General features: G+C 43.8%; 1 protein-coding gene across 1 annotated transcript in view; it reads right to left on the bottom strand.

The window, feature by feature from the left end:
* Positions 1 to 205: 205 nt before the first annotated feature.
* Positions 206 to 16,694, bottom strand: part of PHPT1 (phosphohistidine phosphatase 1) — a 33,150-nt gene continuing 16,661 nt past the window's right edge. The window contains exon 3 of the mRNA XM_030207003.1: positions 206 to 1,222. Within this exon, the coding sequence (XP_030062863.1) occupies positions 1,130 to 1,222 (93 nt within the window). The 3' untranslated portion in view covers positions 206 to 1,129. The remainder of the gene's footprint in view (positions 1,223 to 16,694) is intronic.

Below are 16,694 nucleotides of genomic sequence, written 5' to 3'. Positions count from 1 at the left end.
GAAAAGGAGGGACCTGGCGCCACCAGGTTTGCACTTGCTCAAGAAGAGCCCTCAACCCCAGGCACTCAACAAAACCTAAAAATTAGGCTTGGAGGCCTAGCCAGAGCTGCTGCTGTGTGTGACCACCACCTGCTGAGATAGAGAACATACTGAGCAGTTTCCGGCAGCACATGACCACATATAGGGAGGCAAAAGGATTGCTCTCTATCTCCACCTGCTGGTAGATGGACACAACCCACCAGTCTATGGATTGATCAGCATGATGATATGGAATTAACTAGATTTAATATAAGGCACCTTTTCACTTAAAGAAGTTCTACCAAAACAAAATGTACATGAGATTTAGATGAATACATGAGTTGCAGAACACCATGCTTGCTTAAATTGTCCTATTTCTGAAACTATAGTGTAGTGACTTAACAGCTCATGCTTTATATTTACTCCCATTCGGAATAACTGGAGAGGAGAGGATGGTAATTAGGATAAAAGAAGCAATGCTCCTGAAAGCCTCAACTTCCTGAATAAGACTCAAAATCTCCAAGATTATTTGCAGAACATTGTATGCAGCATGTTCTGAATGTACACAGCTTTTACTGGCATGGGATTTTCAATCAGGGAAAATATGGAAGTCATACCCCCTTCATGGTTTCCGATAAGCTGCAGCTATTGTAAATGGCATCTTGTGACATGCCACCAGCTGTAGCACTCCTGCTGCCTCTTGCTACCTATTGAAAATAAACATTATCTTTCTCCACAACCTGTAAATTCACAGAATTGAAAAAGATGTCATTTGCTTCAGCTTTTGACATACGTAAATGGACAAAAAAATGTCATTTAGTTTTCATGTAAAATATTCACTGCACAGCATTTTCAACTACACGCTCTTTCTTCCAAGGAGCAGAGCTCAGAGGTTCCTCCCAAGAGAGCAGAGAGACCCTTTGAGACAATATCCAAATAATACATGTGGGTGTTGAAAGAGTGGTAGAAAATAGTGGTCATGGTGTTAAAGAACTTTTGTTATGGTCTATTAGACTTATATAGTTTTCTTATGCACTAGGCTGATATATCCTTTGATACCCAGGACTAAGGGCATGCACTGCGTTTCGTCCACATTAAATTGCTCTTGGTGTTAGTATCCTTCATCAGCCCAGGTAATGGTGTAGTTTGGGTATTTCTTCTTCAGCTTCTCTGTGGAGACAGAGTGGTTTGCTCGACCAAAACCCTGCAACAGAATTAGCATAGTCAATACTTTGGACATTTTTGTCATAATTTGTTTCAATACAAGTGCTTCAGACTGAAGAATGATTTCTGGGAAATACAACAGAGAATTTGTATTCTGTAGCAACATTTAAGAGTGACAACTCATTTCTTTAATTTGGGGCACATGGTCTAAACGTAAGGTAACAAAAGCAGCTTCTAATACTACCAGTCTGCTCCACCAGCTCAGTACCTCAGGACTGTTTTTTGAGTGTATCTACATGGGAGCTAGTGTCAATATAAATGGGTTACAGTATTCTTTTTTCTACAACTGTTAAATGACTTTCTCAAGGTCACTGAGCAAATGATTGATAATGGAACTAAAACAGCCTTTGCATCCAAAGCTCCATGATGTGGTCACTAGGATACACTACCCCCTCCATCCAGAAGGGTATCAGATTATATTTATTTCCATGTAAATAGATCAGACCTATAATGAATTCTAATTGAACAAATGAAGACGGCATGAATCAAAAACATGACTGACTGCTAGCCACACCCAGAATATACTCAGATTCCTATGGCCATGATAAAAGCAGGTTTACAGAAATAGCTTCCTGGGTACACCACTGGTTGAGATGCAGCAACCCCTTCAGCAGCATGAATATGTCTAATTTATACATGAAGAAAAAATCATAAGACTTATTTTCCAAATCAAAGTTCAGACTCAAGGCTTCCTTTTAAAGGGATAAATCAAATCTGGCCTGAGTTAGTTGTAGGGCTCTAGGTAATTCAGCCCACCCACTGCAAATGAAGAACAGGGCAAGGGCATATTCCTTTTTTCCCCATTTAACTCATTTATTTTTAACTGCTTGCACATCATCAAACAACTCACAAAGAGCCAAACCACACAATGAGCTAGATTCTATATATGGCACCAAAACAAATGTGAGTGCTAAGCACTATTCTATAAACGGTGTTCCGAGTCGGGCACCTTTAATAGAATAGCACCCAGTGTGAGATCCACGCCCAATTTAGGGAGGGAGGATTTATACCAGCTGATACCTGGTGTAAATCCTCGTACCTAAATTAGGTACGAATCTGCTATATTCTAACCCTGCGCACAGATACTTGGAATGCCCATGACCCCTCATACCCCTTCCATAGCCACACTCTCTTCCAGATCTACATGTCTTTACAGAATACTGACTACAAAGATGCATGCATAAATCCTAATTGCCAATTAGCACCAATAATCTATTGTTAGCGTCCAATTATCTGTGCTATTTGGCTCATTACTCAATAAATTGGGCATGCACAATTTTGAGCACCATATAAAGAATCCAGAGGAATGTACACTATCATTTTCAATATATTAGATATATAAATTCAGACTCCAGGAGTGGGGGAAGGGATGGGGGGGTAGGGGGGAAGGAATGTTGGGAGGGATAAAACAAAAAAGAAGGTACAAAGGAGTGCACCCAGGAAGATGTTGACAGATATGTTCGTACAGAATGATGCAATATATTGGGATGTCATCAAAAGAGCGTGTACAGATGTTTACTTGTTTGATATATGTTTGAAGTTTTGCATTTCTGAGGCAAGGAATGGTTTAAATGTGTCAAGTTATATTCTTATCTGACTGTATCCCGTGGCTTATTTACAAGTTGGATTGTTTTTTAAGATGTACTGTGCAGCTTCTGTACTTCAATAAAAATATGTTTAAAAAAAAGATATATAAATTCAAAGCACCTCTTCCCCCTCATACCCCACTCCCTGCTCTAAACCCACTTCCTACCCCCTACCCTATCAATTCCAAACAAACATCAAAACAGTTTTATCGATTGAGAGCGAGATCTGCTCTTGATTGTGTCACTAAACCTGACATGTCTCATACCCCCCCGGGGGTCTCTTTCTTAAATATAGGAAAATCTTCTGATTCTGTGGACTCAAAGCTGTTGCTACTGCCATGTCAAATATTTATGAAACTACATTTATTCTAATTCCATAACCTTCATATCTTCCCTTTTGTTCAACATACAGAAGCCAATCATTCTAAAACCAAAGCTCCTGAAAGAGGGCTGTTTATCTCCCTTCCAGGAAGTGGCTATCCTATAGCGTGCTGCTGTCATATTTCAACAGATGCCAGCCATTGTGTTCAAGTCCTAGGAGCCGCCCCCCACACCCCTTAGCAAAAAGAGTGTTGGGCACCAACCCAATTTCTATCCCAGGATCTCCTCCATTGCATTAATACATGTTTCAAAAAACCATTTCCCTTTTCCCACAACATGTGAAGCATAGTTCCATGCTCCCTACATTGTCTCCAACAGGCTGAAGAGCAAGATGCTAATATTCTGTGCAGCCTAAGGGATGCAATAGTTTAAATGTGCTTTGAACGCTGTGTATAATTTGGATACAATCCCCCCCCCCCCCCCCAACAAAGGAGCCCAAACACAGTACCTGCAGAGCCAACCCCACTTTTTTTTTTGCAAGTAAATCCTCAGCTGCAGATAACTAAAAAAAAAAAAAAAAAAAGTCTCCGGGATCTAATCTGTAGATCTCTTCCAGGGTGTCGAGCCATATTTCCCCCATTATAAAAGGAGTTACCCTAGCCTTACAACCTCCCTACTCACTCATTCCCTAAAATTCCAAAGGACACTGCACTAGGGTAAATCCCTCACAGGCACAAGTAGGTGTTAATGGAGAAAACTCCCTCTGCCCCTGCAGAATGCTCTTATATCTATACCATCCCTGCAGAATAAGTTGTGCATAGGGGCCTACTTTACCCTCCCTGGCTGCTAAACTAGCACCCTATAGCCGAGGCCACAGACTAAAACCCTCTTCCCCCCTGCCTGTTCTACCTGGGCCCATTGTTTTCCACTGTTCCTGCTCCAATCATATATGGCTCGCAGCTGGGCAGCTCCATAATATTTCAGTCAGAAACTGCTAACCTCTCTCAGGCTTAGGGAGCTGTAGAACCTTTTGCCACTAGGGGAGGCCTTCCCTTCCAAACATATCATTATCATTTTCTTATCTATCAATCTGAATGTTGTTTTCCCCCCACTATTGCTATTGGGAGTGCCTGAAATTATTGAGAAACCATCCATTGTTCCCTCTAAGCTGAGTGGGAGTCCTTCTTGTACAGTCCTGCCAGTAGGTGGTGCTGTTTCACAATCACATTTTCAATAGTGAGGAACAAGCAAGCTCTGCAGGACTCTGGGGAACCCGCCTGGCTCTAACCATTGAAAACAAAATATTGAAACACCATCCCCAAACTGGCGGCAATGCAGCTGTAGGACTCCTGCTCAGCTTAGGGAATAGGGGAACCATCTAGACAGTTACGATTTTGATGATGCTCACTATACTCCCCAACCCTTGCATATCTGGCAGCTGTTTTACAATATAGGATTGTTTTATCAGGATCACCTAAATCCCACCGTGTTTTGTTGATCCCACTATATTCCCCAACCATGAAATGTGAAGACAAGTCCACATGATAAGTACCTGCTCAAGATATTTATCAGGAGCCCATAATTTAACTGATATAGTTGTTTGTCCATTTAAAAGGGATGCTTTGTCAGAGATGCTGCTCCTGTCGTGGGTCCAACCCGACTTGCTCATGTTGACTGTAAAGCCTGAGAGCCTCACTTCTTCTTTGAACTCCCACATTATAAGAGGTAGAGAGATATGAGGCCAACTCTCTGCTTCCTCCTTGGAAACTACGGAACCATTCTGTAATATTCTCCCAAGCTTGCATTTCAATACCCCTATCTTGTATTCTATTAATTTTCTTATCTTCCTTCTGCTTTTGTTGTCTAGCAAGTAATCTACTGGCTTCATTTCCCTGCTCAAAAAATAGTTGTTTCACTTCAACTACAATATGCTATGCTTACTCTCCTCCACATATTGAGCTCTTAACTGACCCTTCAGGCCCATCTAACTTTACCTGGGGTTCCTGTGGAACTCTCTCCTGCTATACCAAGCCTTCCAGTCTACAAATCTCAACCTGTTGTTCTTCCATGTGCATGGCTTTCTCACTCTTTTTCTGTGTTCCCCACATAATTCATGATCCCCCTAATAGTAGCTTTGAACCTATCCTAAATCAGTCCAGGCATTATCCCCACGGACATTTAAGTTCAAAATATTCCTGAATATCTCTCAAGTGTTGAACCACTGTCATCTAGCAACAGTATGTCACTAAGTTGCCGATATTTTGTCCCCACCCCCATTCCTCTCCTCCTCAGTTGGAGCACTACAGGCACATGATCCAACCACCCATCTCCACCCCTGACACCAGACGAATCACATCTTTCCCAACTAGGAAATAGTCTTATTCAGGAATATGATTCATGGGAGGCAGACTAAAATGAGTAATTTTTATCCCTTGGGTGGGTATCCCTCCACACATCAACCATCACCAGGTGTATTACTACTTCCCTCAATGCCCACATTCCCCATAATTTTGCCCTAAACTGTCTAGACCTGGCTCTATAGAAATATTGAAGTCTCCACCCAAAATAAGCCTTTGCAGCCTAATCCCTAACCCCAGAAGCACTCTGCCCCACTCTCATGTTCCCTCCCCCTCCATCCTTCCCTAACCCCCAATTTACCCACCCTACCCCCACCACTTTATGTCCACCCTCTCTTCTAGTAGGCTACAATCAAGCATCTCCCTAACCCAACCTTTTCCTCAGCCCAAAGCCCTAACCCCATACTCCTAGGAGGCCCGTTCACCCCTTATCAAACTAATATCCCCATCCCCCCCTTAGAAAACAAAAAACCCCTCCACACTACTTCTTGACCCTCCCCCACCTTCATCATACCCTCCCCCTTCACTATACACAGGGTAAGGATATGCATCAATGCTCTCTTATATCCTAATCCTCTCCAACTCTTTCTCAGCTTCACACCACCCTAACCCTGAGTTAACGTCTTAGACTTCACAGTTTCTAGTTCAAAATGCTCAAAAATATAACAGGCAGTATGTCATATTTGATGGGTATTGCTTCAAGATAACAGGCAATACACCATCAAGTACGGCATACCGCCTGTTATATTTTTGAGCAGCTTGAATTATCTTGCTAACCTAAGAAGCAGGCCACACTGCCGAAACGCCGTCACTGGTTTGTGGGTGTAAGGTGTGTAATATGGAGTTAGCTCTGTATTTCCAGATTGAAGCTTGAAGTTAAGTGACTGCTCTTTATTTATGTTATTTTGAATAATGTTTTTTTATTAAAGATTTTTTGAGAATATTTGCATTAAGAATTTTAGGTAGGACTGACGGATGATCGAGCAGTTATCTGAAAAGACTTGGGACAGCTGTGCACTGAGAGAGGTCCACTACCTTACAGCTACAAAACTGATGTCCTCCTCCTCCATTATTTATAACTTTTATTCATAAGAGTTCGTAGGGAGTTGCTGTTTTACCTATTTCCCTTTTTATACTTTGAGCTGCTATAGTCATGCCATTATGCTGTCTGCCACAACTGTACCATACAGGCGGGTGTGCCATAGATCTAGTTACCACAGTCACATCATATAGCTGGGTGCAGCAGCTGTACTATACAGGTTGGTGTGCCACAGAGCTGGGTACGCAGCTGTGCTATACAGATGATTGTTGCAGATAAGCCACCCAAGTCAGCCACTGCAGTTGTGCCATACAGCCAGCCGTGGTATAGAGGACTGCAGCAGCTGAAATGTACATCCCACTGTTGCTGGAGAGCCGCACAGCCAGCTGCTGAACCTGAAGAAAACCAGCCAGCTGATGCAGCCATGCCATAAAGAGAGATACTGTAGTTGTGCTGTACAGCTGGCAGCTAGAGCTATGCCATTCAGCTGATTGCTGTATGAGCTCCATATAACTACAAACTGTATCTATACCATAGGCACTGCCTCTATGGCAGAGAGCAGATCTTGGTATGCATGCCAGCCATTCTATTGTATCCATGCCTGCTGCAAGCATGTTATAACAATGTCTGCTGCATCCATGCCATCAAGCTTTGTGCCACATCTATGCCATACTGGGTACTGCAGCTAAGGCTGTCAGTCGGCTTCTGCCACTATGCCTTACAGGTAGGAGATATAGGGATGGCACATAGCAAGCTGCACAGAACTCTATACTGCACGCATATATAGAATCTAACAGCCACTGCAGGATCAAAAGAAAGACGTAACTCCAAAAGACAGCCGGCCTGGTTGAAAAGTGAGGTGAAGGAAGCTATTAGGGCTAAAAGAAATGCCTTCAGAAAATGGAAGAAGGAACCGTCTGAAAATAACAAGAAGCAGCATAAGGAGTGTCAAAGCAAATGCAAGGCGCAGATAAAGAAGGCCAAGAGGGATTACGAAAAAAAGATAGCATTAGAGGCAAAAAAGCATAGTTAAATTTTTTTTCGGTATATTAAAAGCAGGAAGCTGGCAAAAGAATCGATTGGGCTGCTGGATGACCGAGGGGTAAAAGGGGCGATCAAGGAAGACAAAGAAGTAGCTGCAGTGGCGTACCTAGGGTAGTTGACACCCGGGGCCGGTCATTTTTTAACACCCCCCCTCCAAAATCTAGTACTAGGCATGCCGAGAATACAAAACACTCAGGACCTATAGAGCAATTCTAGCATACCATAAGCAGTAATTTCTACAAGTCACACAAGGAAAAGGAAAGCATCTTAAACACTACAGTGAGCACTAGAACATCAATTCACCTACTGTAAAACGAAACCAGGCAGAATAACACAGATCGTCCATCTTGCACAGTCAATGCCAACCGAAAGCCATGTCTTTTACACAAACACAGATACACCCTAATCCACTATAGAATAAGCAATAATAACCTTTCTATTTAGACAAAAATTAAACTGAACCCCCAAGATGCCAGACTCTGCATACAATGCAACACCACAGAAACAGAAAATGTCCCCTAGTACTGTGCAAAATATAAAGACAGCAGATGTAAATTTGAAAAAACTAACAAGTACCAATCACCACTTTACAAATTAACAAATAGAAATAAAACAAATATAGAAAATAAAATAATACCATTTTATTGGACTAATACATTTAGCTTTCAGAGGCCAAAACATCCTTCCTCAGGTCAATACAGTATAGTGCTGTTATAATATCCTATCCGGACCTGAGGAAGGGGGTTTTGTTCTCCGAAAGTTAGCCAAAATGTATTGTTTACATGTTCTATTATAAACATTAACACAGCTACAATACTACTTTATCCTAAAGCAAAAAAAAAATAAAAATATATATTTTATTTACAGTTTGTTGTCTCTGGTTTCTGCTTTCCTCATCTTCTTTTCACTGTCTTCCTTCCATCCAGCATCTGTCTTTGTTCTCTCTCTGCCATCCAGTGTCTGCCCTCTCTGCTGTCCCCTCCATCCAATGTCTGCCCTCTCTCCCTGCCCCTTCCATCTACATCTGCCCTCTATCTCTGCCCCTGTCTGCCCTCTCTCTCTCCCCCTTCCATTCACTGTCTGCCCTTTCTATCCCTTCCATCATTTGCCCTCCCTCTCCCATCCATCCAGGGTCTGCCCTCCCTCTCCTCCCCCTTCCATCCAGGATCGGTCCCCTCTCTCTGCCCCTTTTTTTCAGCCCCCAGTTCCAGCCCCACTATCCCACCAGTCCCCAGTTTCAGCCCCAGTCCTTTTCTCCCACCAGTCCCGAGCTTTAGCCCCCAGCCACAGCCACTTCTCCCTGTCCCCTTTTTAGCCCCCAGTTTCAACCCCAGCCCTTTTCTCTCACCAGTCCTGAGCTTCAGCCCCAGCCGCTTCAGCCCCAGCCACTTCTCCCTGTCTCCTTTTCAGCCCCCAGTCCCCACAATTTCAGCCCCTGCCGCCTTTCAGCCCCCAGTCCCAGTACTAGCCCCCTTATCCCACCTACCCTCCTTTCAGCCCCCAGTTTCAGCCCCTTTCATCCACATGCCTTGCCCCCCCTTTTCAGCCCGACCCATTCTCCCACCTGACCCAGGCATGCCCCATTTTCCATCATGACCCCTTCTCAGACCCCAGTTCTAGCCCCCTTCTCCCATTTGAGAAACCCCACCCCACCCCAGTCCCCTTCTCCCATCTGAGAACCCCCACCCCACCCCAGTCCTTCTCCCATCTGAGAATCCCCAGAACCCCCTCCACACCCCAGTCCCCAGAACCCCCCTCCAGTCCCCTTTTCCCATATAAAAACCCCTTCCCCCATGTGACAACCCCCACAACACCCCTCTCCCATCTGAGAACCCCCTCCCCACCCCAGTCCCCTTTTCCCATATAAAAACCCCTTCCCCCCATGTGAGAACCACCACAACACCCCTCTCCACCCCACTCCCCTTCTCCTATCTGAGAACCCCCACAACACCCCTCTCCCATCTGAGAGCCCTCTCCCCACTCTAGTCCCCTTCTCCCATATGAAAACCCCCTCCCCTCCCCATGTGATAACCCCCACAACACCCCTCTCCCATCTGAGAACCCCCTCCCCACCCCACCCCAGTCCCCTTTTCCCATATAAAAACCCCTTCCCCCCCATGTGAGAACCCCCACAACACCCCTCTCCCATCTGAGAGCCCCCTCCCTACTCTAGTCCCCTTCTCCCATATGAAAACCCCCTCTCCTCCCCATGTGATAACCCCCACAACACCCCTCTCCACCCCACCCCACCCCAGTCCCCTTCTCCCATATGAAAACCCCCTCCCCATGTGAGAACCCCCACAATATCCCTCTCCCATCTGAGGAGCCCACCCCGACCCGACTCTCCTGCTCCCACCCTACCTTTAAAAAAATGTTTTTGAAGCGTCGTTGCAGGCAGCGCCTTGCGGCTGCCCTGCTTGTTGTAAAAGAAGTAAATCTCTTCGCTTCGTCGGGCCTCACTATGTCCCGCCCTCGCGGAAATTACCTCAGAGGAGGGCGGGACATAGTGAGGCCCGACGACGACGAAGCGAAGAGATTTACTTCTTTTACAACAAGCAGGGCAGCCGCAAGGCGCTGCCTGCAACGACGCTTCAAAAAAAAATTTTAAAGGTATAAAGTGGGAGCAGCGGGAGCGAAGCGGATCACCCCCCCACCCACTGACACCCGGGGCGGACCGCCCCCACCCCCCCCCCCTTGGTACGCCACTGCGTAGCTGAGAGATTGAATGAATTCTTTGCTTCAGTCTTCACCGAGAAAGATTTGGGTGGGATACCGGTGTCGGAAATGATATTTCAAGCGGACGAGTTGGAGAAACTTACTGACTTCAGGGTAAACCTGGAGGACGTAATGGGGCAGTTCAGCAAACTGAAGAGTAGCAAATCTCCTGGACTGGATGGTATTGATCATAGAGTACTGAAAGAACTGAAAAATGAGCTTGCGGAGCTACTGCTAGTGATATGCAATTTATCCTTAAAATAGAGTGTGGTACCGGAAGATTGGAGGGTGGCCAATGTAACGCCCATTTTTAAAAAAGGTTCCAGAGGAGATCTGGGAAATTATAGACCAGTGAGTCTGACGTCGGTGCCGGGGAAAATGGTAGAGACTATTATTAAAAACAAAATTACAGAGCACATCCAAGGACATGGATTACTGAGACCAAGTCAGCACAGCTTTTGTGGGGGGAAATCTTGCCTGACCAATTTACTTCAATTCTTTGAAAGAGTAAACAAACATGTGGACAAAGGGGAGCCGGTTGATATTGTGTATCTGGATTTTCAAAAGGCGTTTGACAAGGTACCTCATGAAAGGCTACAGAGGAAATTGGAGGGTCATGGGATAGGAGGAAAAGTCCTATTGTGGATTAAAAACTGGTTGAAGGATCGGAAACAGAGAGTGGGGTTAAATGGGCAGTATTCACAATGGAGAAGGGTAGTTAGTGGGGTTCCTCAGGGGTCTGTGCTAGGACCGCTGCTTTTTAATATATTTATAAATGATTTAGAGATGGGAGTAACTAGCGAGGTAATTAAATTTGCTGATGACACAAAGTTATTCAAAGTCGTGAACTCGTGACAGGATTGTGAAAAATTACAGAAGGAGCTTACGAGACTGGGAGACTGGGCAGCTAAATGGCAGATGACGTTTAATGTGAGCAAGTGCAAGGTGATGCATGTGGGAAAAAAGAACCCGAATTATAGCTACGTCATGCAAGGTTCCACGTTAGGAGTTACGGACCAAGAAAGGGATCTGGGTGTCATTGTCGATAATACACTGAAACCTTCTGCTCAGTGTGCTGCTGCGGCTCGGAAAGCAATTCGAATGTTGGGTATTATTAGGAAGGGTATGGAAAACAGGTGTGAAGATGTTATAATGCCGTTATATCGCTCCATGGTGCGACCGCACCTTGAGTATTGTGTTCAATTCTGGTTGCCGCATCTCAAGAAAGATATAGTGGAATTGGAAAAGATGCAACGAAGGGCGACTAAAATGATAGCGGGGATGGGACGACTTCCCTATGAAGAAAGACTAAGGAGGCTAGGGCTTTTCAGCTTGGAGAAGAGACGGCTGAGGTATATAAAATAATGAGTGGAGTGGAACAGGTGGATGTGAAGCGTCTGTTCACGCTTTCCAAAAATACTAGGACTAGGGGGCATGCGATGAAACTACAGTGTAGTAAATTTAAAACAAATCAGAGAAAAATTTTCTTCACCCAACGCATAATTAAACTCTGGAATTCGTTGACGGAAAACGTGGTGAAGGTGGTTAGCTTGGCAGATTTTAAAAGGGGGTTAGACGGTTTCCTAAAGGACAAGTCCACAAACTGCTACTAAATGGACTTGGGAAAAATCCACAATTCCGGGAATAACATGTATAGAATGTTTGTAAGTTTGGGAAGCTTGACAGGTGCCCCTGGCCTGGATTGGCCGCTGTCGTGGATAGGATGCTGGGGTCGATGGACCCTTGGTCTTTTCCCAGTGTGGCATTACTTATGTACATATCATACAGATGGCTGTTACAAATGTTGCTGCAGGTAGCAATACAGCTAGGTGTTGCAGCCGTACAAAATATCTGGCTAGTTGAACTGTGCGACACCAGCAAAGTTGCAGGTGTAGAACAAGCAAAAGTAATGGAGTGATGTTAACAGGGGTAGCTGGCTGAAAGTACTGCTGGCTTCCGAAGTGTCAACACGCAAACAGATTCCTGAAAGTGCACTATATAGGAGCCATGTCCAGCCGAGCACATATTTCCTTAAACATTCTATATAATTGAAATGAACATCCACAAAGCACATCACTGTTCCTCAGATGTATAATAGCTGTGGCGGCCTATGCAGATGGGCATAGGTGAATTTAAGAGCTGTATTATATAGCTAACGTGCACCAACTGAATCTTTCTTTCTTTTTTTTTTACATTTTGCCACAGCAACTAGTTCTTGATGCCAGTTCATGCTCACCAAACAGCCTAGAAACAGAGCTGAGGTGACCAGAGTTTAAAAGCATAACAACTGAAATGACAGCTGAATGTTCAGCTCCAAGTAGAATTGTACAGTTGTGAATAGATCTTATTTCTTAAGATAACACAGCTGCTGATTGTCACGATTGTGCCCGTGTTTCATGCTCTCATTCATTTTGCTACCTGGTGGTCAGACCTGGTGGCTGTGATGGACTGTCTGCTTGCTGTTTCCCATGTTCCAGAAATAATTCCGGTCTGGATCTTCCAGCCTTCCAGACTGTCTTGGGATTTTTGGAATTAAGCAGCAACCTTACCTGGTGACCTCCCTGGTATTTTGCCTTTATTAACCACCTGGAAACTTTCTAGTTTGCCTTTGCAACAGAGGTTCTCAGAAGAGTTTTCATCTGTGAGAGTTTGTTGCAGTGCTAACCTTGCTACTTTCAGTTTCAGCTAGACCCTGCTTGTTTCCTGGTTTATTCTACTGTTTGCTGCCTGCCCAAGACCCTGCTTGTTTCCTGGTTTATTCTACTGTTTGCTGCCTGTCCAAGTCCCTGCTTGATTCCTGGTTTACTACTGATTGCCGCCAGCCTATAGACTGTTTGGTTCTTGGTTTCCCTTCTGCTTTGCTGCCTGCCAGTAAAACTCTGCTTGATTCGTGGACTATTCTCCTGCTTACTGCTTCTGTTCCAGTCGAGCTGCTCCAGTCCGGGCTGTGCCCGTCTGTCTGGGGTCCGCCTTGCTGCCTGTTTGGGTGGTTCTCCTGCCGCTGCCGGTTATTGGTAGTGGCCCAAGGGCTCACTTTTCCTGACCAGTGTGACAGATTGTGACACTGATTTTTCTTCTTTTAACTGAAAATATGGGTAACTTGACCAACTGTGGAACATGGCTGACTTTCCCAACTGAGAAATGTGGTACAGCAACAGTTCTGAAAACAGTGGTGACTAAAGCAACCCTGAGAGTTAACTGAGTTTTCTAGGTGAAAAATCTCTCTGCTGTAAAGGTTTGAATGATAACTAAATTCTTCAGCTGTGAAAGAAAACTGGATTCCAGAACTCTGAATAATAAATGAGTTGTATAGCACAGGCCTGTGATCAGGAACTATATATATGTAGCAGGTTAGCTGAACAGTGGACTACTACAAGGCTACTACTACTACTACTACTTAACATTAAGGCTAACTTAAGCTTGATAGAAAATACAGGAGCTGTCAAAATAATGCAGGATGGAGTTGGTCCAGAGGCTGGCTCCAAAACTGGTCAGTGGTCTTCATCATAAAGCACATGAGAAAAGACTTCTAGATCTCCTTATGCATACTACACAAGTACATAAGTATTGCCACACTGGGACAGACCAAAGATCTATGAAGTCCAGCATTCTGTTTCCAAAAGTGGCCAATCCAGGTCACAAATACCTGGCAAGATCCTGAAAAAGTTCAATACATTTTATGCTGCTTATTCTAGAAATAGCAGTGGATTTTCTCCAAGTCAATTTAATAATGGACTTTTCCTTCAGGAGGCCGTCCAGACCTTTTTAAAACCCTGCTAAGCTAAACGCCTTTACAACATTCTCTGGCAACGAATTCCAGAGTGAAGAAAAATTTTCTCCGATTCATTTTAAATTTGCTACTTTGTAGCTTCATCGCATGCCCCCAGTCCTAGTATTTTTGGAAAGAGTAAACAAACGATTCACGTCTACCCATTCCACTCCACTCATTATTTTATAGACCTCTATCATATCTCCCCTCAGCCGTCTTTTCCCCAAGCTGAAGAGCCCTAGATGCTTCAGCTTTCCTCATAGGGAAGTTGTTCCATCCCCTTTATCATTTCGCCACCCTTTTCTGTACTTTTTCTAATTCCATTATATCTTTTTTGAGATGAGGTGACCAGAACTGAACACAATATTCACCATGGACCGATACAAAGGCATTATAACACTCTCACTTTTGTTTTCCATTCCTTTCCTAATAATACCTAACATTCTATTTGCTTTTCTAGCCACCGCAGCACACTGAGCAGAGGGTTTCAACATATCATCAACAATGGGAGAAAGTTATGAAAAAGGGGATATGATAAGAGATATTTAAATATCTCTGTGGCATTAATTCACAGGAGGCAAGTCTTTCATTTGAAAGAAAACTCTGGAATTAGAGGGCATAAATTGACGATAAAAGGCTTTAGGTTCATGAGTAATTTAAGGAAATACATTTTTTTTTAAACAGGTGGTAGATATGTGAACAGCCTCCTGGTGGAGGTGGTGGAAACTAAGACTGAATCTGAATTCCAGAAAGTGTGGGACAAGCATATGGGATCTCTTAGGGAGAGGGGGAGGAAGTGGATGGGCAGACTGGATGGGTCACTTGGCCTTTATCTACCCTCATGTTTCTAAAACCAACACCACAGCCTCTTAATGTTTACATCTCTACAAAAATGTATCCGTCTCTGAGAGAAAAGAAATAAAAGAAAATATCAGGGCAGTCTCCCACTTCTACAATCATCTATAGAACTCCACGAATTTGCATTCATTTCTGCTCCTTTAGCAAAGACAAAAAACAAAACACTAGAGGGTACAGGAATATAGATTTTCTATTTTACTGGGATTCTGGACAGCTTTGTACTATATCAAGATTTAATAAAGTTTCGAAAAACAATGTAAACCGTGAAAAGCGTTAAGTAAAAGGGAGATGGTGGAAGTAATTAACTGTATAAAGCAGGAAGAATGAGAAAGAGAATTTCATTAGACTCACATTTTGTTTCCTTTAATAACTGCTTAAAGGAAAGATTGATCAGTTTTCTAGGACTTAAGTTGAAGTTAATTAGTTTTCTTTTGCTACTAACACATCTGCCACATGAATTCAGGGCTAAATATATCATTTCAGGTAACATAGTAGATGATGGAAAAGACCTAAACAGTCCATCCAGTCTGCCCGACAAGACAAACTCATATGATACTTCATATGTATGTATACCTGATGTTGATTTGTCCTTGCCATTTTCCAGGCATAGACAGTAGAAGTCTGTCTGACACTGTCCTTGTTTTAATACTACTGAATTTGTCATCAAAGCCCCTGAAAAGCCCCACTCCAGCCCATCCAAATCTGTTCAGCAGTGATCAGGGCACAGACCATAGAAATCTGTCTAGTACTGGCCTTGTTCTCTGAGGCTGAATCTGTCCAGCCATGATCAGGGAACAGACGGTAGAAGTCTGCTCAGCAATTGCTTTGCTTCCCAATTACTGGTGTTGTCACCTAATCACTGCTAAGCTTCTTTGGATCCATTCCTTCTAAACAGGATTCCTTTGTGTTTATTCCATGCATTTTTAACATTTTGTTACTGTTTTCATCCCATCACCTCTCACAGTAAGGTATTCCAGGTATCTATCACCCTCTTGGTAACATTACTCCTGAGTCGCCCCCCCCCCCCCCCTTCAACCTCAAATCATGTCCTCTAGTTCTACCACCTTCCTGTCTCTGGAAAAGGTTTGTAGATTAATACCGTTCAAATATTTGAATGTCTGTATCATATCACCCCTGTTTCTCCTTTCCTCTAGGGTATATATGTTCAGGTCATCAAGTCTCTCTTTATGTCTTGCTACGCAAACCCCATACCATTTTTGTTACTTTTCTCTGAACTGCTTCCAGTCTTTTTAGCAAGATACGGCCTCCAAAACTGAACACAATACTCCAAGTGAGGCCTCACCAACGACTTGTAGAGAGGCATCAACACCTCCTACCCCTCCCTTTATAAGGACCCCTGGGGTCCTCCAGCATTACCAGCAAATCCTAGTCAAATAGGGAAGCCTTCAGTTCATAGGTTCCCACTCTTATCCCCTGTACCATCCTATCTCTGTACTAAGGGTTCCATACATAGGATAAAGTTTAGGATAAGAAGGTAACCCTGTTACATACCATGTCCTGAGCTAATTGGGGCAGACACTCTCCCATTCATGAGGATTTATGCTCTCAGGCCTGTGTACAGAACTTGATCCAGTCAACTATCAGTCTCATAAAGCTGAATTACATCAGGGCATACCAGAAATTATCCCATAACATGCTACCGAAGATCTTCGAGATCGAAATTGACCAGGATTGTGTTCAGGTCCTTATGATGTATCTTTTCTACCACCCCTAGTAACCTACTAACATTGGCCACAACATTA

Source organism: Microcaecilia unicolor, chromosome 6, assembly GCF_901765095.1.
Source record: "Microcaecilia unicolor chromosome 6, aMicUni1.1, whole genome shotgun sequence".
Taxonomy (NCBI): domain Eukaryota; kingdom Metazoa; phylum Chordata; class Amphibia; order Gymnophiona; family Siphonopidae; genus Microcaecilia; species Microcaecilia unicolor.
This window is presented reverse-complemented; position numbering and strand designations above follow the sequence as displayed.